Source organism: Schistocerca gregaria, chromosome 6, assembly GCF_023897955.1.
Source record: "Schistocerca gregaria isolate iqSchGreg1 chromosome 6, iqSchGreg1.2, whole genome shotgun sequence".
Lineage (NCBI taxonomy): Eukaryota > Metazoa > Arthropoda > Insecta > Orthoptera > Acrididae > Schistocerca > Schistocerca gregaria.
Genome location: NC_064925.1, coordinates 532,495,080 through 532,518,488, shown reverse-complemented (window position 1 = coordinate 532,518,488; position 23,409 = coordinate 532,495,080). Strand labels below are relative to the sequence as shown.

At 43.2% G+C, this 23,409-nt stretch overlaps 1 protein-coding gene across 2 annotated transcripts in view; it reads left to right on the top strand.

The window, feature by feature from the left end:
* Positions 1-22,955, top strand: part of LOC126278357 (ankyrin repeat domain-containing protein 65-like) — a 77,204-nt gene extending 54,249 nt beyond the window's left edge. For both annotated transcript variants that reach the window (XM_049978413.1, XM_049978416.1), the window contains 3 exons: positions 1,394-1,887; positions 8,114-8,295; positions 22,061-22,955. In XM_049978413.1, the coding sequence (XP_049834370.1) occupies positions 1,394-1,887; positions 8,114-8,295; positions 22,061-22,248 (864 nt within the window). In that variant the 3' untranslated portion in view covers positions 22,249-22,955. The remainder of the gene's footprint in view (positions 1-1,393; positions 1,888-8,113; positions 8,296-22,060) is intronic.
* Positions 22,956-23,409: the final 454 nt, after the last annotated feature.

The following is a 23,409-nucleotide window of genomic DNA, read 5'->3' as shown; positions in this document are numbered from 1 at the left end:
TTCAGCTCAGTTCACGAATATTTAGCTCATCGTTTTACAGAGGTCGCAAATGAAACACAAAGTGCTCTCCTGACCCACAGATCCAGCGTTTACCCAGCTTATACACTTGGTGCAATGGCCCTGCTGCAGTGGTAACACGTGTTCCCGTCAGATCACCGAAGTTAAGTGCTGTCTGGCAGCTCTAGCACTTGGATGGGTGACCACCATATCTACCGAGCGCTGTTGGCAAGCGGGGTACACTCAGCCCTTGTGAAGCAAACTGAGGAGCTACTTGATTGAGAAGTAGCGGCTCCGGTCTCGGAAACTGACATACGGCTGGGAGAGCGGTGTGCTGAGCACATGCCCCTCCATATCCACATCCATTGTCGCCTGTGGGCTAATGGTGACACTGCAGCTGCTCTGCACCGTTGCGCCTTCCAAGGCCTGTTCAGGAGTAGTTTAGTTTAGTTTATGCACTTAGTACAGAGCACTCAGTCTTCTTCAAATAACTCCAAATACATCATGCACTTTTCAGTCCCTGCTCTTAACCCTTTACCTCCAGTAAATTCCAGTTTCTTTCCTTGCATTATAATTGGTTTTCGATGGGCACCCTTTGCGTGTTTATTTTATTTTGCAGCACCCGACTTAAGTTCAGCTTTCTTCAACTATATTTTAGTTTGTATTTTTGATGCTTTTACTAACTACTCTTCGATGACGATCTTTTTCTATTCCAGGGGTTAAAAACGCTTAAGCTCCTACTGCGAGGACCTTTCGTTAGACATAACATTGCTCGCAGTCATTTCCGTGCACTCTTCAGTTTATTTTCCATGTACTCTTTTCCCATTTTCCACCTTTTCAATCTGAGTGGAAGTAAGAAGAAGGAAACATAATTTAAAAACTTATATTACTTTTAGCAAATACTGAACGACAGTCAGGTAACGACAAACTCGAAGATGGATCTAGACATACTGTACGTTCTTTTAAATAAATTATGAAATATTTTGTGAATGTTATTCCTCACGTAATATACATAACTGAGATATATCAGTGAAATGAATCACTTACCCTAAAAAGGAGCACCTACCCTCAAAATTGTTCCCTGCGCTAGGAGCCACAGCAACACCATCAAGCACTCAGAGCGGAAAAAGCACTGAAGAGATATTCGACTCCAATCCACGTGCTTACACAAATTTGCTTCTGCTCACTGCATTCTTCCACCATTTGGGAGCGGAAAGTGAGATCACAGCAGCAGCCGGCTGGTATTGCACGACTCTCAGCTATGCACACAGAGGATTTCGCTCTTACCGACCCCCTCACTATCTGACGGTGTAGACAACTCGATATGCGACCACGGAAATTAGCTTGCACCCCCTGTACAGATCAACTGGTCCCAAGGTAGCCGCTGTTGTGGCAGGCGACGCCGCTGCACCGCGCCGCGGCCGGCGGTCACGTGAGCACTGCGGAGGCGCTGCTGGAGGCGGGCGCAGACGCGGGGGCGGCGGACGCGGACGGATGGACGCCGCTGCACGGCGCCGCCGCCGCCGGCCACTACGAGGTGGTCCGCCTGCTGCTCGACGCCTCCGGGACGGACCCGCGAGACCGCCTGGGGCGCACACCGCTCTACCTGGCGGCGGAGGCGGGCTACTCGGCGGCGGTGCGCCTGCTGCTGGGGGCGGGCGCCGCCGCCTCCGCCGCCGACTGGCGCTGGGGACAGACGCCGCTGCACCGCGCCGCCGACAGGGGCTGGGCCGGCGCCGCGCGGGAGCTGCTCTCCGCCAGCGACGCCGCCCCCGACGCCAAGGACGGCCGCTGGGGGCAGACGGCGCTGCACCTCGCCACCGAGGGCGGCCACCAGGCGGCGCTGCGGGCGCTGCTCTCGGCCGGTGCCGACCCCGACGCGGAAGACAGGTGAGGCTCTCCTTCCGTGATATTAATGAAATACTTATCCGGAATTTGTCCACTGTACGCTACTGCTAGCAGCGTTGGTCACGGGTATGTACGGTGGCAAGACGACAGAGCTCTGGAAGACCATTGTGTTCGGCGTATGGCTCTGGCGCATCGTACTGCGCCTGCACCAGCAATTCGAGCAGCAGTTTGCACCACAGTGACACAATGAACTGTTACAAATCGGTTACTTGATGGACAGCTCCGGGCCTGGAGCACTATACCGTGCATTCCATTGACCCAAAACCACCACCACTAGCGCTGTCGCTGGTGTCTGGCGAGAACTCGTTCGGATGTGATGTGAACGTTGAGCTGTGTTGTATTTCCTGATGAAAGCCTGTCCTGCCTCGTAGCCACTGAGCGCCATGTGTTGGTTAACAGCAGGCCAGATGGTCACCTGTAGTCAACCTGTCTTCGGCCTAGACGCAATGGATCTACATCTGGGGTTATGATCGAGGGTGTGATTTTGTATAAAGGCAGGAGCACTCTCGCGGTTATCCCACGCACTTTGCCTGCAAATCTGTGAGTCAGTGTGGTGACTCGATCTGTTTTGCTGGCATTCGCAAACAGAATTATAGGGTGTTTTCTGCAACAGGATAACGCTCGTCCACATACCACCGTCTTAACACTACGTGAGCTACAAGGTGGTGTCATGTTGACTTGGCCTGCTCTATCGCAAGATCAGTCTCCAATCAAACACGAGCTCAAGTATTGCCCACAACCAGTATTAACTGTCACTGTACTTACCGGCGAAGTGCAACAGGCATGTAACTCCGTCCCACAAACTGACATACGGCACCTGTATGGTAGAATGCACGCACGTTGACATGCTAGCATCCAACATTTTGGCAGTTACACCTGTTATTAACGCACCAGCATTTCTGATCTGCAATGGCTTATATCGCTTACATTAACCTGTGATCTAAAAATCAGAATCATTTAAATATATTACCTAGACAAATACATTCCCGAAATTTCATTATTCTAGATTATTTCTTGGTGTTGCCATTATTTCCGTCAGTGTGTTCAAAGAAGGCAGAGTGTTGACAAGCGAATGTAATACACAGAGCAATATTCACTGTCCTCTTAGTGTAACAGAAGTCTTGTTTTCTTTTAGTGTTCAAGCTTCAGGTTGGTTTGCAGCACAGCACCAATCCTCTCTTCTGTCTGCCTTCCTCTTCATTTCCACGTATGTGTTATATCCAACGTCACTCATGATCTGTTGCATCTTTGATATCCTTGGTCACCCCCGCCGATTCCTTCCCTCTATAGCTCCTTCTGCTATTGTCCCAATGATGTTGTTGTGTCGTAGGATGTGCCTCCACAGAGATCTGGTTTCCTGTACTCTTCTAAGCACCTCTTCATTTGTTACCTTGTCTCTCCAGCTGATCTTCATCATCCTTCTATAGCACCATACCTCCAGGGCCTGTAGCCGTCTTCTCTCTTCTCTTCCAATTGTCCAAGTTCCACATCCGTATAGGGCCACAATCCAAATGAAATCTTCCATGATACATTTCCTTATTTTCAGACTGATGTTGTTGCTGGTGAGTAAATTCCTTCTCCGATTAAATGCAATTTTGGCCTTTTGTATTCTGGTCGCAATTTCTTTCCGGCTTCTACTATCTCTTCTGATTTTGTTTCCCAGGTAAGTAAACTCGTCTATCACTTCCAGCTCCTCTCTTCCAATTCTCATTCTCAGTGGTTCATATTCTGCTCCTCTACTGCATACCATCACTTTAGTCTTTTTCGTGTTTATTCTCATTCCATACTGATTGCATAGAATTTTTTCCATCGTTCTGAGTACTTCCTCTAGATCTTCTTTTGTTGGGTTGTGGTTGGGTTGTTTGGGGGAAGAGACGAAACAGCGAGGTCATCTGCCTCATCGGATTAGGGAAGGAAGTCGGCTGTGCCTTTTCAAAAGAAACATTCTGCCATTTGCCTGGAGCGATTTAGGGAAATCTTCTTTTGTCTCTGTGACTATAGGAATACCATCTGCATAACTTAGCATGTCTATCTTCTGCCCATTAATTTTGATCCCCACCTCAGTAGCTTCTCGAACTTGATCTATAGCTTCCTAGATGTAAGCGTTGAATATAAGTGGTAAGAGGGGACATCCTTGCCTTACCCCTTTTCTAATATTTACTTCTTGTTCATGGTGACAGTTCCTAATCACTGTCACCTCATTCTTATTGAAGCTGAGTATCACACGGATGTCTTTGTACTCTATTCTACTTTTCCTCAGCACTCTGAACATCTCTTGCCAGATAACTTTATCAAATGTCTTTTCCATGTCTACAAAGGCAATATAACTTGCTTTATGTTTCTGTAATTGCTTTTCAATAAGGAGTCTCAGTGCCAGAATCGCCTCTCTTGTTCGCAATCACCTTCTGAAACCAAACTAATCTTCACTCAGCATATCCTCCACCCTCTCTTCAATTCTCTTCAGAACAATTTTTGTGAGAATTTTTGATGCATGTGATATTAGGCTTAGAGTTCGGTACTGTTCGCATTTTGTAGCTGCTGCCTTCGTTGGTATAGGAACAATGATACATTTCTGGAAGTCTGACGGTATCTCTCCTGTGTTACAGATGGATTTAATAAGTTTAAGCAGCATCATTTTCATGTTGTCACCAGCATTCTTTATTAGTTCTGCACGGTTGCCATCCATACCCGTTGGTATGTTGTCCCGTAGACCCTGTAGAACACTGTTAAATTCTTCTTGCAGAATGTGATCTCACTTGTCATCTTCGTCTACTTGCTCTTCCCTTCCTATTACTTCCTCCGAAAGACGTGTTCCGGCATACAACTCCTCTATGTATTCTTTCCATCTCTTCACCATGGTTTCACCAAACACCATTTTCCCGTCTTCATTTTCTATTCTACATCTACATCAACATTTATACTCCGCAAGCCACCCAACAGTATGTGGTGGAGGGCACTTTACGTGCCATTGTCATTACCTCCCTTTCCTGTTCGAGTCGCGTATGGTTCGCGGGGAGAATGACTGCCAGACAGCCTCCTCGGGAGGTATAAGTAGGGGCAAGCAGTAAATTCGATACCTCATCCAGAAACGCACCTTTCCGAAACCTGGACAGCAAGCTACACCGCGTTGCTGAGCGCCTCTCTTGCACAGTCTGCCACTTGAGTTTGCTAAACATTTCCGTATCGCTATCACGCTTACCAAATAACCCTGTGACGAAACGCGCCGCTCTTCTTTGGATCTTTTTTATCTCCTCCGTCAACCCGACCTGGTACGGATCCCACACTGATGAGCAATATTCAAGTATATGTCGAACGAGTGGTTTGTAAGCCATCTCCTTTATTGATGGACTATATTTTCTAAGGACTCTCCCAATGAATCTCAACCTGATTCCCGCCTTACCAACAATATTTTCAGATGATCATTCCACTTCAAATCGTTCCGCACGCATACTCCCAGATATTTTACAGAAGTAACTGCTACCAGTGTTTGTTCCGCTATCATATAATCATACAATAACGGAACCTTCTTTCTATGTATTCGCATTACATTACATTTGTGTATGTTAATGGTCAGATGCGACTCCCTGCACCAAGTGTCTATCCGCTGCTGACCTTCCTGCATTTCACCGCAATTTTCTAATGCTGCGACTTATGTGGATACTACAGCATCATCCGCGAAAAGCAGCATGGAACTTCCGACACTATCTACTAGGTCATTTATATATGTATTGTGAAAAGCAATGGCCCACAACACTCCCCTGTGGCACACCAGAGGTTACTTTAACGTCTCCACTGAGAACAACATGCTGTGTTCTGTTTTCTAAAAACTCTTCAATCCAGCCACACAGCTGGTCTGATATTCCTTAGGCTATTCCTTTGTTTATCAGGTGACAGTGTGGAACTGTATCGACGCCTTTCGCAAGTCGAGGAAAATGGCATCTACCTGGGAGCCTGTATCTAATATTTTCTGGGTCTCGTGAACAAATAAAGTGAGTTGGATCTCACACGATCGCTGTTTCCGGAATCCATGTTCATTCCTACAGAGTAGATTCTGGCTTTCCAGAAACGACATGATACTCGAGCAAAAAACATGTTCTAAAATTCTACAACAGGTCGACGTCAGAAATATAGGCCTATAGTTTTGCGCATCTGCTCGACGACCCTTCTTGAAGACTGGGACTACCTATGCTCTTTTACAATCATTTGTAACCGTCCGTTCCTCTAGAGACTTGCGGTACACGGCTGTTAGAAGGGGGGCAAGTTCTTTCGCGAGCTCTGTGTAGAATCGAATTGGTATCCCGTCAGGTCCAGTGGACTTTCCTCTGTTGAGTGATTTCAGTTTCTTTTCTATTCCTTGGACACTTATTTCAATGTCAGCCTTTTTTTTTTCTCTTGGCATTTTGTACACATTTCTTCAAGAAAATTTTCTTTTGCTTTCCGACCTTCTCTATTAACTAAATTCCTTAGTCTTCTGTAACAGAAGTCCTCTGTAAAAGAAGTATTAGGAGAAAAATATTAGCAAAAAGAAGGCTTCCATTCTACTTGCACATCTTCATCTAGATGATTACTCTGCAATTCGCATTTAAGTGCTTGGCAGAGGGTTCATCGAACCACAATCATACTATCTCTCTACCATTCCACTCCCGAACAGCGCGGGAAAAACAAACACCCAAACCTTTCTGTTCACGCTCTGATTTTTCTTATTTTATTTTGATGAGCATTCCTGCCTATGAAAGTTGGGCTCAAAAAAATATTTTCGCATTCGTAAGAGAAAGTTGGTGACTGAAATTTCGTAAATAGATCTCGCCGCGATGAAAAACGTCTTTGCTTTAATGACTTCCATCCCAACTCGCGTATCGTATCTGCCACACTATCTCCCCTATTATGTGATAATACAAAACGAGCTGCCCTTTTTTGCACCCTTTCGATGTCCCCCGTCAATCCCACCTTGTAAGGATCCCACACTGCGCAACAGTATTCTAACATTGGACGAACGAGTGTAGTGTAAGCTATCTCTTTAGTGGACTTGTTGCATCTTCTAAGTGTTCGTAATTTTAACACCCAGGTACTTAGTTGAATTGACAGCCTTGAGAATTGTACTATCTATCGAGTAATCGAATTCCAACGGATTTCTTTTGGAACTCGTGTGGATCACATCACACTTTTCGTTATTTAGCGTCAACTGCCACCTGCCACTTCATAGAGCAATCTTTTCTAAATCGCTTTGCAACTGACACTGGTCTTCGGATGACCTTACAAGACGGTAAACTACAGCATCACCTGCGAACAACCTAAGAGAACTGCTCAGATTGTGACCCAGGTCTTTATATAGATCAGGAACAGCAGAGGTCTCAGGATGCTTCCTTGGGAAACACCTGATATCACTTCAGTTGTAATCGATGATTTGCCGTGTATTACTACGAACTGCGACCGTCCTGACAGGAAATCACGAGTCCAGTCGCTCAACTGAGACGATACCCCATAGGCCCGCAGCTTGATTAGAAGTAGCTTGTGAGGAACGGTATCAAAAGCTTTCCGGAAATCTAGAAATATGGAATCAACTTGAGATCCCATGTTGATAGCGACCATTACTTCATGCGAATAAAGAGCTAGCTGCGTTGCACAAGAACGATGTTTTCTGAAACCATGTTGATTACGTATCAATAGACCGTTCCCTTCGAGGTGATTCATAATGTTTGAGTACAGTATTTGCTGCAAAACCCTAGTGCAAACCGACGTTAATGATATAGGTCTGTAGCTCGATGGATTACTCCTACTACCCTTCTTAAACACTGGTGCGACCTGCGCAATTTTCCAATCTGTGCGTACAGACCTATCGGTGAGCGAACGGTTGTATACGATTGCTAAGTAGGGAGCTATTGTGTCAGCGCAATCTGAAAGGAGCCTAATCGGTATACAATGTGGACCAGAAAACTTGCCCGTATAAAGTGATTTGAATTGCTTCGCAACCTATAAGTTGTCTACTTCTAAGAAACTCATGCAAGCAGCTGTTCGTGTTTCAAATCCTGGAATATTCCATTCGTCTTCCCTGGTGAAGGAATTTCGGAAAACTGCGTTCAATAACTCCGCTTTAGCGGCACAGTCGTCAGTAACAGTACCGCCGGCAATGCGCAGCGAAGGTATTGACTGCGTGTTGCCGCTTGTGTACTTTACAACGAGCAGTAGCGATGGTATCCATGATGCGCAGGTTCGGCATGACGAGCCTGCACCGCGCGGCCGAATGGGACCAGGCCGAGGTGGCGCGGCTGCTGGTGGGAGCCGGCGGGTCCGTGGACCGCCGGGAGCCGCTGTTCCAGAGGACTCCCCTGCACGTGGCGGCAGCGGAGGGACACGTGGACGTCGCGCGCGTGCTCGTCGGCGCCGGGGCAGGTGAGCTGTGTGCTCTGCGGCTCAGCTTATCTCCGGATACCGAGGCTCCAGGGCGATTATCACGCATGTCTTAGGTGACCACACCCATGATCCACCTCGATGTTGCAATGAACCGTTGTGCAAGTGCTTGCCTCACCCGTCCAACACCAATCTCTTAATGTGCGCTAATAGCGCCTGGTGATTCTACCATGAACTCTGCATTTCGGTGTAAGGTGCATGGCAGAAGGGCGTTTCTATGGTGCGACACATTAAGGTTTGGAAGAAGAACACACGAGCACCACCTAGTTGCAGTAGGATGTTCTTTGTTGGCTCTGATCACTATGGCTCTGATCACTATGGCTCTGAGCACTATGGCTCTGGCACTGGGACTTAACATCTGAGGTCATCAGTCCCCTAGAACTTAAAACTACTCACACCAAACTAACCTAAGGACATCACACACATCCATGCCCAAGGCAGGATTCCAGCCTGCGACCGTAGTTTTCTTTGTTCATGGCTGACTAATTTCCATGCTGAATGGTAGCAATGGCGCGGCCCGTCAATCTACTGTGATATATTTACGTTTGCTAGAAGGGAAAAACTGGTAGAAACCGACCTCGGGGAGATCAGTTTAGATTCCGTAGAAATGTTGGAACACGTGAGGCAATACTGACCCTTCGGCTTATCTTAGAAGCTAGATTAAGAAAAGGCAAACCTTCTTTTCTAGCATTTGTAGACTTAGAGAAAGATTTTGAGAATGTTGATGGAATACTCTCTTTCAAATTCTGAAGGTTGGTTTGTAGGTTCTTGGGAAGGGGACCAAACTGCGAGGTCATCTGTCTCATCGGGTTAGGGAAGGATGGAGATGGAAGACGGCCATGCCCTTTCTAAGGAACCATCATGGCATTTGCCTGAAGCGATTTAGGGAAATCACGGAAAATCTAAATCAGGATAGCCGGACGCGATATTGAACCGTCGTCCTCTCGAATGCGAGTCCAGTAAATTCTGAAGGTGGCAAGGGTAAAATACATCGAGCGAAAGGCTGTTTACAGTTTGTACAGAAACCAGATGGCAGATATAGGAGTCCAGGGACATGAAAGGGAAGCAGTGGTTGAGAAGGGAGTGAGACAGGGTTGTAGCCTCTCCCCGACGCTATTCAATCTCTATATTGAGCAAGCAGTGAAGGAAACAGAAGAAAAATTCGGAGTAGGTGTTAAAATCCATGGAGAAGAAATAGAAACTTGAAGGTGCGCCGATGACATTGTAATTCTGTCAGAGACAGCTAAGCACTTGCATGAGTAGTTGAACGGAATGGACAGTGTCATGAAAGGAGGATATAAGATGAACATCAACAAAAGCAAAACGAGGATAATGGAATGTAGTGGAATTAAGTTGGGTGATGCTGAGGGAATGAGATACTTAAAGTAGTAAATGAGTTTCGCTATTTGGGGAGAAAAATAACTGATGATGGTCGAAGTAGAGACGATATAAAATGTAGACTGGCAATGGCAAGGAAAGCGTTTCTGAACAAGAAGAATTTTTTAACGTCGAGTATAGATTTAAGTGTCACGAAGTCGTTTCTGTAAGTATGGAAGTAAAATATGGACGATAAATAGTTTAGACAAGAAGAGAATAGAAGTTTTTGAAATGTGGTGCTACAGAAGAATGCTGAAGATTGATGGATAGATCACATAACTAATGAGGAGGTACCGAATAAAATTGGGGAGAAGAGGAGTTTGTGGCACAACTTGACTAGAAGAAGGGATCGGTTTGTAGGACATGTTCTGAGGCATCAAGGAATCACGAATTTAGTATTGGAGGGCAGCGTGGAGGCTAAAAGTCGCAGAGGGAGACGAAGAGATGAATAAACTAAGCGGATTCAGAAGGATGTAGGTTGCAGTAAGTACTGGGAGATGAAGCAGCTTGCACAGGATAGAGTAGCATGGAGACCTGCATCGAACCAAACTCAGGACTGCAGACCACAACAACGACAACAGAAGATGACAATGTTATGGATATTAGTCATTGAATAACTATAGCAACATAGAAACTTACAGACGGTCATGTCTTCTTTATTCAAATACTTAGCCGCTGTAGAACATCACATGCGAATAATGCACTGAGCTATCTCCGCGTTTTATTCAAAGACAGAGCGTGGTAGTAGAGACTGCTTCTACACCTCTGTTCTGAATCTTATTTCCTCGAATATAATCATCGCGACTACATGATATCCGATACGTTATGAGCCGGACACTAACCGAAGTTTCTATTCTGTAAGAGGTGCCCTATAGTCTGCAGATTTTCGTGTCTCTCTAGGAGTACCTGCGACTTGAGATCTTATAACATTTTTATCGCTCTCTATTACCAAACAAAGAATACTGTGAGCATTCGTACTGCCTTCGTTCTGTACGGTCGATTTCTCCTTTTAGGCGATCCTCATAGGCGTTACTGTGGACAAAATCATTGTTTTCTCATACTCCATTGAATGTTCAGTAGAAACACAATGATCAGCAATAGCGGACTTGCTTTGCTGCAAAGGCGGTGTAACGCCGATGTTCAGTGCAGCGTTCTTTCACGGTCTGTGTGGTTTGACCAATGTAAGTTATACTACATTGGCACTGTATCTTCTAAATACCGGCCTTTCGTAGTAACAGATTGTCCTCAACTGATCCCACAAGGTCCATAATCTTCGATGGTGGGCGGAAAATCACTTTCACCTGAAATTTTCGAAGGATTCTTGTTATTTCAAAAGAAGTGTTGCCAACGAAAAGAAGAAAAGCTAAAGATTGTTCCGGCATGTTCTCCTCTTTATTGACTTCCTGCTTCATAGTTTTAACTGTTAGGGCCCTGCTCATCTGCCGGACGGAAGACCCATTTTCGCTGAATACTGTCTTTAGATGGGAGAGTTCTTGAGGTAAGCTATCTAGATCTGAGACAGTATGAGCTCTATGAACAAGTGTTTTAAGCAAACTCATGGTCTGCGATGGGTGACGGCAGCTCGACGCTTGCAGGTACAAACCAGTATGAGTGGGTTTTCGGTAAACCGCTCGTTATTTGCAAAGTAGTGCCAGCAATCCAATTAGCACAGTAATTGTGCGCAGGGAGTCAAAAGGAACGAGGGGCCATGGTCTGCCAGCTCCTCATAAGCCACACAGTTGTCTAACCAGCGCCAAGCGACGCTAGATGTTGTGTACAGAGACAAACCGATGCAAGGGTTTACCTGTGATAATGTGCAGCTCCAACAGCGAAGTACGGAGGTGATAGTAAAGTAGTGGGGTTATTTTCATCGTTTGTTTGTGGTCTCCTTACTGAGCTTAAGAAAACACTAAATGCCAAAAGAGAGGAACAGGTCTGTAAGCTTTCTGTTCTGAGAGAAGTAGAACTTTCCTGTATTATTCTGTATTACAGGACAATAGAACTTGAGAAGGCACATTTGTCGACTGCTACAATAAAATATTTTGTTATTTCTTTAAATGGTGTGGTCTGCTTGAAGTCGAGACCTCAACCTAATGTAAAATCTTTGGGATGTTTTAAAAGGTCGACTGAACTCGTGGCCTTGGGGTTGCCGGCAGGGTAGCTCAGCGTGTACGGTTGAAGAGCCGCTATCCACTGTAATAATAAAAAAAGACTGAGTAAACGATTCAATGGTGAACTTAAACGGGTCTTAAATGAAGTCAAGTCGTCCAAACGAAATGCAACGAACAGCCACGAAGAAAATGAAAAATAAGGGCGTACTGTCTTTGATTAGTATTCAGAACGTCCGGGGTTGCGGATGCGAACACCGCTACCACTTACATTTTGAGTAAAAATCACGAGCAATGGCGGCCGAAGACTTTCGGCATAAGCAGCCGCCTTAATTCAGCCAACGGCCTTGTCAAAGAGGGCGGAGGTGTTGACAGAGGTTCAGGGCACACTCTTGAACTTGGGGTGGGATACGGCCTCCAAAAGGCGGGGGAATCAACAGTGATCAACGGCGAGAGGGTGCAGAAGGCAGTGGAAACCAATGCATTAAAGGCGCGCAACGTTCATCCACAGAAAATGTGGCTTGTAACTGAACAATTCACGATGCTCTCTCCACTGTCAAAAATTCCTCTCTAATCCCCATTCAGATCTGCGGGAGAAAACTGCCAAGGGTGAGGTGACCATGAGAAAAAGATTGAATAACCAGCGACAGGATAACGTTCCTTAGTAGGGATGTGGAATTTCATATGCTTGACCGTGGTGGGGAAGCTACAAAATCTGAACAGGAAAATGCAAAGGCTCAGTTGGATGTCAGTGAGGTGAAATTGAAAGAAGGAAAGGGATTATGGTCGAATGAGTACAGGGTTATTTCAACAGCAGCAGAAATGATATAACGAGAGTAGGATTTTCTGTATCCCGCCCGGTAGGCGTCGCGTGGGTTTGCTCCTGTAAACTGAAGGGTAGGCCGAATATAGGAAGTGAGTAGGAGTAGGAGCAGGAGAAGAAAAAGGTGAAATGCTTCGGTACTGCTTATAAGTTATGACTCTTTTTCTGGTCTGTGAACAGATACAACTGACAATACTTAGCTTTGGCTGAGATGAGCACGTAGGCGGAAACCGTACATCAATCAACGGTAACAGCTACTAGTAGTTGGACAAACATTGAAGTAACTGAAGTAACATATTCTGTGCAGCAGAAACAATGTTGCTAGGTCGTCTCCTCGGAATCAAATGCGCAGAATCCGGAGCGGCGCTTGTAGAGTTGCACTGCGCCGGCTAGAGGGCGCTGTCGTCTATGTCACTATCGTATTGACAACCTACGAACTTGCACCTACGCCGTGGCATCGTAGCTATCTATACCACAGGATTCATTATGAATAGGAAAATAGGCCAGAGAGTGAGTTACTTTGTGCAGTTCACAAGTTGATTGAGAAAATCATGGGGAATTGGAATTAAGATGTAGGGGAAGGACTGGAATAAAGGATCACTGGAGAATGTGGACCTTTGCTAGGAATGAGAGAAGAGAAAGACTAATTCAATTCTGTAATAAATTTAAGCTAGTTACAGCCATTACTCTGTACAAGAATCACAAGAGGAGAAGGTATACTTGGAAAAGGCCGGGAGATACGGGACGATTTCAGTTACATTACATCATGGTCAGACAGAGATTCTGAAATCGGATACTGGGAAGTAAGGCGTACCCAGGAGCAGATGTAGACTGAGATCACAATTTAATACTGATGAAGTTCTCTTTATCAAGTTCAAGATACTAGTCAGGAAGAATCAATGCGCAATGAAATGGCATACGGAAGTGCTAAGGAATGAAGAGATAAGTTTGAAGTGCTCTGAGGCTATAGATGTTCCGATGAGAAATAGTTTAGTAGGCATTTCAGATGAAGAGGAATGGTAATCCTTCAAGAGGTCAGTTACAGAACTTGGAAAGAAAATCATAGCTACAAAGAAGATGAATACGAGGAAACCTTGGGTAACAGAAGAAATATTTCAGCTGATAGATGAAAGAAGGAAGTACGAAAATGTTCATGGAAATACGGAAATATAGAAATACAAGTCACTTAGGAATGAAATAAATAGGGAGTTCAGGAATGCTAATGCGAAATGGCTTCCGGAAAAATGTGAAGGAATCGAAAAAGAAATTACTGTTGGAAGAACTGACTTGGGGTATAGAAATGTGAAATAGCCATTGGCAAAATTGAAAGCAAGGGTGGTAACCTTAAGAGTGCGACGGGAATTCTACTGCTGAATGCAGAGGAGAAAGCAGATAGATAAGAAGAGTACATACAAGGCCTCTATGATCGGGAGCACTTGTCTGATGACGTCATAGAGAAAGAAACAAGAGTCGATAGAGAAGAGATGGGGGATCCAATACTGGAATTAGAACTGAAAAGAGCTATGGAAGACTTAAGATTGAGTAAAGCATAACAATAGATCGGAATATCCAAAATCATTCGGGGAACTGGCAGCGATACGCTTGTGTACAAAATGTGTGAGTGTGGGGATATATCATCTAACTTTAGGAAAAACGTCTTCCACACGATTCCGAAGATTGCAAGAGCCGTAGTGCGAGAAGTAACGCGCAGTCAGCAGTCAGCTTAACAGCTCATGCATTCATGCTGATGAAAAGAAATATATATATATATATATATATATATATATATATATATATATATATATATATATATATTTATATATATATATATATATACAGAAGAATTTAGATGACGATCAGTTGGGCTTTAGGTAAGGTAAAGCTAACAGAGAGGCAGTTCAGATGTTGTGACTGATAATGGAAGCAAGCCTAAAGAGAAATGAAGACCAGTTCTTAGGATTTGTCGACCCGGAAAAACCGCTCGTCAGGGTAAAATGGTTCAAGGTGACAAGATATCAATGATAAGACTTGCTATGCTCAGTGAAAGTGAAGAAGGATCACAGGATTTGCTGAATGGAATGAACAATATAATTAGTACAGAATATGGATTGAGAGTATATCGAAAAAGACGAAAGAGATGAGAAGTAGCAAAAATGAGAACAGTGAGAAATTTAACATCAGGCTTGGTGATCATGAAGTAGATAAATTTAAGGAATTATGCTTTTTAGGTAGCAAAATAACCAATGACGGACGGAGCAAGGAGGACGTAGCAAGCAGGCTAGCCATGGAAAAACGGCATTCCTGGGCAAGAGAAGTCTGTTAGTATCAAACATAAGCCTTAATTTGAGGAGCATAGCATTGTATAGTAGTGAAACCTGGGCGGTGGGAAAAGTGGAAAAGAAGAGATCAGAAGCATTTGAGATGTGATGCTGCAGAAAAACGTTGAAAATTACGTGGACTGTTAAATTAAGCAACGAGGAGATTCTCCGGAGAATCGTCGAGGAACAGAGTACATGGACAAGAATGGAAAACGAGGGATAGGATGGTAGGACATCTGTTAAGACATCACTGAATAACTTCCATGGTACTAGAGGCAGCTGTAGAGGATAGAAACTGTAGAGGAAAACACAGATTGGATTACGAACCAACAAATTATTGAGGACGTCAGTTGGAAGTGCTACTCTGAAATGAAAAGTCTGGCACAGTAAAAGAATTCGTGGTGGGCTTCCAACATTACCGCGTTGTCTGGTTTCGGTTCAGGCACCAAATTGAAGGTATATCCAAAAGAGTTCAAGCCACCGTAAAGGCGAAGGCTGGACACACCCCATATTAACAGGCACTAATAGGGATACACATGCATTTGATCAGATAGTGTTTGTTGCAGCATGTCGTTGTTCGGGCAGCACAAGAGTTTCTTGTGTATTATCTTTTCTTGATAAAGCCCAGTTTTTCGGTATCTTACACTTGAATCGTAGTCTGCCATTTGTTTTACCTACAACCAAGTTGTGGTCTATTAATTTTATGATAAAGGATACTTTTGCGTTTCGTGACGTGGTAAGACTTTGCATTTCTCTACATTAAGAGCCAAGTGCCGATCACTGCATTAGGCTTAAGTTTTGTGCAGATCAAACTGGATACTACTGCCGTTTGGGCTGGATGCAGTTTGCTCGTAGACATAAATGCTTTGATACTGCAGTAATTACTCATTCCGTATAACGTGAACAGTAATTGACCCATTACTCTTTCCCAATGGCACATATGGTGTTAGTTCCGTATCAGCCGAAAGTATTCAAACAGGTGTTCATCCAGTCCGTCAGAATAATTACTATCAAGTACCAAATCTGGTTACACAGCCCACATGGACGTATTTTCCTTCGAAGTCGTCGATGTGGTGCTGAATCAAAAGTTTTCCAAAAGTCTACAAATACCAAATCAAACTGCTTTCTGATACCCATGGTATTGATGTTATCGTGACTGAGGAACGTGAGCTGAGTTTTATGTGATCGACACTAGTGAGCTCTCTCAGGCACATAGCCATCAGCTTCTGCTAACTCTTACTGCCGTGCGCTCATCCCACCATCCGCCATCACTTTCAGCCAACAAAGTGTGGGAACACGAACAAGTTCTGAAGAACTCCTGCATATTACTTGTTACAGTGCCTATACAACCATAATACTTAATACGTTTATAATAAGAGTAGGTGTTTTTTCCTTGGTTTTGCCTCATGGTTACAATAAGATTTCGTAAACTACAAAGAGAACCAGTCAAGTACATTACTTGAAATTCATGCATCAGGCAGCGTTTCGTTTGCAGTTAATGGATGTCATCACAGATAGCCAACGATAATGACGCTGGCACTTCTTTCTTCAGATTATAGATTTTAGTTAGTTTCGTACAATGATTATTCGGAGACGCGAGTATTTTTTCTGACTGTTCCAAAATCTAAGCGTGTTTCATTCATCGAGAATGCCAGATGGAGGCCACATAACATTACAGCTTTACGGAATTACGACACACATTCTTGTGCGGAAATTTGCACGGTTGGAGCCACTTCTAACAAATTTTGATTGTGAAAACTTTTCGAAAATTGTAGTATATCGCTGTGATTAGAATGTTAGCATCAAAACTAGAGTTTCCAGTACTGCGACAGTGAATATCCAAAATCATTCGGGGAACTGGCAGCGAAACGCTTGTGTACAAAATGTGTATCTTTTATTCTGCCATTCAACCTGAGTTCTACAAAACTGGTGTATTTTTTTTGTCTGTTAACGGGGTGTTCCACCAGATTTTTCATCCTTAAGTACATATTCAATCAGTGCTAGGTGACAGGTTAAAGTACCATTCCGTAAATCATGCTCTAAAATAGGAGTATCGCAAACACATCTAATTATCTGTGCAGTTTCTGGATTTGGAAGACGACACTTTACGAACTGATGGATTTTATCTGTTTAGCAGTTTCAAATGGTTTTCACACACTCATTTATTGTTTCTGTGATTACGAGATGCCTTTTACTTTGTGTTTTACATCGGACAATGAAGGCGTACTTCAAATCAGTCAGAAGGCGGGGGAAGATATCGTGTGGTTATACACTACATATTATGTTGTAATCCATTTCTTAGAGAACAAGTGCACTGACACAATAAATTTATGACGATGTTTTTCCAGACTATGAGGAATCTCTGAATTACAAGGCGAAAAAGTCACTGGTGGTAACAAAAGGCAAATCTACGAGTAACTACACATAAGCAGTTATATACACTTGCTCCTCTGCTACTGAAGTATCAAAATGTACACGTTGTCATGTGCAAATTAAGTATGAGAATGCACTGAGAAGGAAAGATCGCCAGGAATATCATTTGCTCTGGAACCAAATAAAGGAAAAAAGGTGAAGTAGCACATGCAAAGTAGTTAATGAAGAAGTGTTAAACAACAGAGATGATTGGCAGAAATAATAAATATCACAGAGAATTTTGTTCTGAGAGATTCGGGTGGAATGTAGCACTAAAGGGCTACAGAATAGTCTTGGTGATGGATAAACAAAGCGTAAAACAAAAGAAAGGCAACAAAGAGTTATTTAAAATTATAACCAAAAAGAAATATTCGACACCCCAAAAGTAGACGAGAACCCATTTCCTACATTCAGAGATATTTCTTACCTCTAGACGCCACTAAGGTTGTTAACATTATCATGGGATTAAGGCACTTACATTCAGTCCACAATAGCATCAAAACCTAATATTGCCTTGGGGGATTGAGTTCAGTGCAAGGACGCAGAAATGCTAATACTATTATGGGATTTATGGAGTTAAATTCAACCAAGACAGTGTGAATAGCATTTCTCTTTCACAACATTTCCTCTTTGGAAATGATAATCATCATAAATGTGAGAATGTCAGTATATCATCTTACTTTTGTAAAATACTTTGATGAAAGAATGGACGATAAGTATTTCAACACTAGGAATACTAAATGTTTCACAATAACTTATAAGGAAAAATATAGAAAAATTATGCAGCGATGTAGACATTTGTAAGACTATGCCTTTGAATATCTGTTGCACAAAAACAGTATTTTTAGTAGACTAACCTATTAAGTACGGAAACAAATAAATAATTTACAAAACATTCAAAATGAACTGGTGACATAAAAATTCGGGTATGAGGAGATTACGTATGTTGGAAGTTCACAATGCAATTCGTTGGCACTGTAATTTACTAAAGTGAAGACTAAGACTGAAGAAGAAATTGAACATGTACTAATGATAACTTTTTCAGGTGGAATAATCCTTGTGATTGAAATAGACATATGAGAATTTTTAATGTCAATGACAGCCAAACATAGCGTTATGAATAAAGAAATCACAGCCTTTTGTGATAAACAGACATAATGAAACAGTGAGGAAGAAATTATATTAGGAAAAATTAATCACAGCAAGAAAATTAGCTGCTGTTTGTTAAGGGAAATTGACATAAAATGCACGAAACAAGGTAAAAAAATTGGACGAAATGGATAGTTGTTCAAGGAACTTAATTTTTCACCCCACATTTCTCGTAAAAATATACTTAGTTCCTCTAAGGATATGTATTTGCGAAATAACCATAATGAGGAAAATCAAGGTCGATGAGAAGTAATTGAGCAGATCATGTACGAAATCATCATGATAAGGAAGTATTATAGAGATATTTATAGCTGTACTATGCGCGGGAGACTTTCCAGAAGAAGTTGAAGATTAATTGGGAAATGAACGACCGTAAAATGTGACTTGTCAACTTGTTAACAGAGGGACATGAAAGAGAGCTATCTGGAGATATTAGAACATGTACTACTTGCTTCTGAATGTCAATGTGGCAAGAATGATGCAATCAGGAGATTGTCAGAAACCAGGAGTGGAAAGAAAATGGGAGATATAATTTACGACCAAGGTCCGTGAGGAATATTTTGGACGCTTATTCGTGTGATATATTCGTAAATATATTTGGTAATTTTAATACCACTCGCTGAAAACACGTAGCCCATCTTCTACAAGTTCTATTGTCATAGTACAATGTGACAGGTGCCACATGACTGTGTATTTGTGTCCTGTGTAGTTTCCACGTGAGACTGGCACGAGACACCGAAGTTTATTCAGATAACGATAACAGATAAGGCGATTGAGTGCTGTGGCCGGTATCTCACTGTGCAAATACGCTCCCGTTCTATTGATCTCGTGGTCCCTCGTTCGCATTCATAGCGTATTACCTTTAAACGGACACATAACGCACATAAACTCTACAGAAAACCTAACGAATCCGCTAATTTGGCATCATATGTATTTATAATCTTTTGTTCAGACTATGACACTGATGTTGAAAACAGAGGGAGGTTGTAGGTATTTGTATCAGTAGTACATTTTCTTAAAGATTTTACTTTATCGTACAGTAAATCTTCTCGGATTTATGGTTCTCTCTTTGTTTATTGATACTTGTGGCTTTTTGTTGGCTGAAAAATATTCTTTATTGTATTTTATTTTACTCTCCTGTTGCAATTTAACCTACATTTTGTCAATCCAACTTTTTTTCTTTTGCTGTATAGCTTGTATGGATGTGGTAAATGAACGAAACGTGTGGTATCACCGCCAGATACCACACTTGCTCGGTGGTAGCCTTTAAATCGGCCGCGGTCCGTTAGTATACGTCGGACCCGCTTGTCCCCACTATCAGTAATTGCAGACCGAGCGCCGCCACACGACAGGTCTATTCTAGAGAGACGCCCCAGCACTCGCCCTAGCTGTACAGACGACTTTGCTAGCGATGGTGCACTGCCTACATACGCTCTCATTTGCAGAGACGACAGTGTAGCCTAGCCTTCACCTACGTCATTTGCTACGACCTAGCAAGGCACCATATTCTTCAAGAATGTATTCTATACATATAATATTGTGAATCATGTACCGAGCTACGACGTTCATCATTAATGGATTAAAATTAAGTATCAAACTAATTATGTCCGCTTTCTGAATTCTCATTCCTTGTCATGTTCCAGACCTCACGTCAGTATAGTTCTTCCCTCCTCACGCCAGCCTGCGTGAGCTAATACGCGTGCATTTCGGCCTCCATTCGTAACACGGTGTTGGCTCTTCAGCCAACACAACAATACGTACTACAAAAAGGAAGAGAGTTGAAGCTTTTAAAACAGGATATTGGAGAAGTACGTTGAAGGTTGAGTGGGTAGATCGAGTACCTAATAATAGGTTCTGTGTGGAAGTGACGAGAGAAGAGCTTGATCGCACAACTTAGTTAAAAACTGGATAGTATTATAGGTAATAGCCTGAAGGATGCAAAAATACTAAATCTGGGAGTGGAAGGAAGTGATGAGTAAGAAAAATGTTGAGGTAAACCAAGACTTCATTACAGTTAGCTGGTTCAATTGAGTGGGGGATGCTGTAGTTATAAAGAGTTCATTGCATGCTGAGCTTGTAATGGTACTCGAATTACGTAACCATTACGGCACCTGAACCTAGCATCTCGATACCAGCAACATTCTACTGTGTTTCTACAAGTAGTTGACATATTTCTGACACAACATTCAGATGTGATTTCATTAATGTAGAGGTTCTTTGATACATCGATATGTTTATGTTGCAATGATATTATTCTCATGTGTATTCTTTCTTTTGTCACTATGATCTTTGAAGTACTTGTAACTCTTGATTTTTTGGCGCGTAAGCGATCATTAGTTAGTTAGAGTTGTTAGAGAGTCGGACCTTGAGAAAGTCACATCTTGGAAGTCATGTTGAAAAGACGTAAACTGCAGACAGCTTATAAAATGTGAACTTTAACAGTGAGGAAGATGTTTTCAAGTATGTTTTGTATTGTGAAGTGATTTTTGTGTGTTACGTGATATTGCAACAAAAGCAATAAAAAGGAAGTGTAACTTAAATTCGGAGTGCTGATTACTTTTTTACATCACCATTGTGCTAACTTTCAAAGCTTCAATCTTCAAGAATGGTTTGTGAAACACATCTATAAAACTTTTGAATATCGTATAATAAAACCTAGGCCTCTTTGCATCCGAGATTGGAATCATCACCACCTAGATTTTCGACGATTGAGCCACGATTTTACAACGAGACCAGCTTGGGAAACACGAAAAAATTAGTGCCTAGTTTGTTCATTATTACATGAATTGACTTTATTAAGTGTGCTCTAATGACACCTGCCATATAATAACTTTGTTGTTGCCCGAAAATGCAGTGTTTAGCAGCGTGGGCTACACCACAATCATTATTAAAATTTTGACCTTTGTTGTGGTGGGGTTGTTAGAAGCTGCTCCAAGTCGGTCCTTGAACCGATGTCTACGACGACAAAAATTGCCACCATAATCTTGAACCGTTAAGTTGGCAGTCACCTCCTCACGATTCAGCGCACTAAATTCGGCTGTTTTTTGACCTATATGGAAGCCCATCAATCAATAGTGGACTCGTTAATGGAAAGAAGTGGCTGGGCTCAATTGGCTCTGAGCACTGAGGGACTTAACATCTGAGGTCATCAGTCCCCTCGGACTTAGAACTACTTAAACCTAACTAACCTAAGGACATCAAGCATATCCATGCCCGAGGCAGGATTTGATCCTGCTGCCGTAGCGGTTACGCAGTTCCAGACTGAAGCGCCTAGAACCGCTCGGCCAAACCAGCCGGCTGGAAAGAAGTGGTGTGGGTTTAATTGTAAGGGGAGTCCAAGATCTGAGCTCAATAATCAGGTTCAAATGGATGAAGTAGGGAGCTGTAGTTATGCAAAATGAAATATCTACATGGTTCACTGGAGTGCGGAGCTGCGTCAAAACTGGCGTCCATGTGATGACTATTAGTAAAGCAACAACTCTCTGCTTAATTTTGACCATAATGGTTTGCGGCCCCCTGTTTGGCTACTAAAGTGGGTTCTCATTTCTTTTTGTTGACAGACGTGGAGGCTCGCGATAGCGACGGCCGCACCGCGCTGCAGGTGGCGGCGGCGAGCGGCGGATCCGACGTCGTGGCCCTTCTGTCGCCGGCAGCCGCTGGCCTGCCGCAGGAGGAACCGGCGGCGCATGGCTGCGGCGACTCGCTGCTCGACGGCCCGGCCAAGGCCGCGCCGCAGCTGCTCGCCTGATGACGTCACACAGCAGAGCAGCGTCTCGGCGGCAGCGAACTGCCCGCCGCGCGTGATGTCACCGCGGCCAGGTTTTGCGTCACGAGGGTGCGGCCAGGGGCCACTTGCCCAACAGCTGGCCTCAATACCAGGACGGTGTTTACTCCAGACCTCGAGTGCGTGTGTTCTCTAAACGGTCCGTTGAGCAGCGGAAGATCTGTCCTGTTATAAACATCACTTGCAAGCAACAATACGGTACCTTTTTTTGAGAACGATAACCGGTTTCTTTGAATTATAGAACATCCTTGGATCATAGAGGCTACAGAGAAACCAGTCTGTTCAGGTGCTATGTAGAGCATGCCTCAGCCCCTAAGTGCGACGTTAGACGATAGCGAAAGACATTTCAACAGTCCAGTGGCCATAGATCACTCCACACATCGTTATGTGATGTTTTAAGTGCTGTTAAGGACTACGTGTTTGTTACATCTTTAACACAAAAACTGAAAACTGATCTGCAACAATCTGACTTTCAAACAATCACAGAATACAGTGTTAAGAATGCTTTGTAGTTTCATAGAGACGTTGTTGATGGTAGTAGGAATATTATTGAACCACTTCAATTATGTACTATGCACGATCAATGCTAGTATTGCTTCATGTGAACGGAATAATCTGTATTAGTGGTTAATGCAAGAAACATGTATGTGAATAAATTTGATTACCGGTTATTATAATTTATTTAAACCTTGTAAGAATGAAAATCAGCTACCCAGTTTAAAAATGGTTCAAATGGCTCTGAGCACAATGGGACTTAACATCTGAGGTCATCAGTCCCCTAGAACTTAGTACTACTTAAACCTAACTAACCTAAGGACATCACACGCATCCCTCACGACCTCTGCTCCCGGCTTTAATTCTGTAAACACTTCTCTTCCATTTTACAAAACTTTATAGAAACTCTGCTATATGCTCTGTTGGAGTAATACTTCTGAGAGATACGATAGAACGAAGAAACTGGGTTAGTCATAACCTGGGCAGATGTTTCCTTAATGAATCGGTCACCCTAATGTGCAATTTTGAAACTTAGTGACAGATAAAAGCTGTTACAAGAACTGAGGCTCTAAGGGAAAGTTCAGAGACCGTGTTCACGAACAGATCTTAGTTTTCACGTGTCGGAATGTT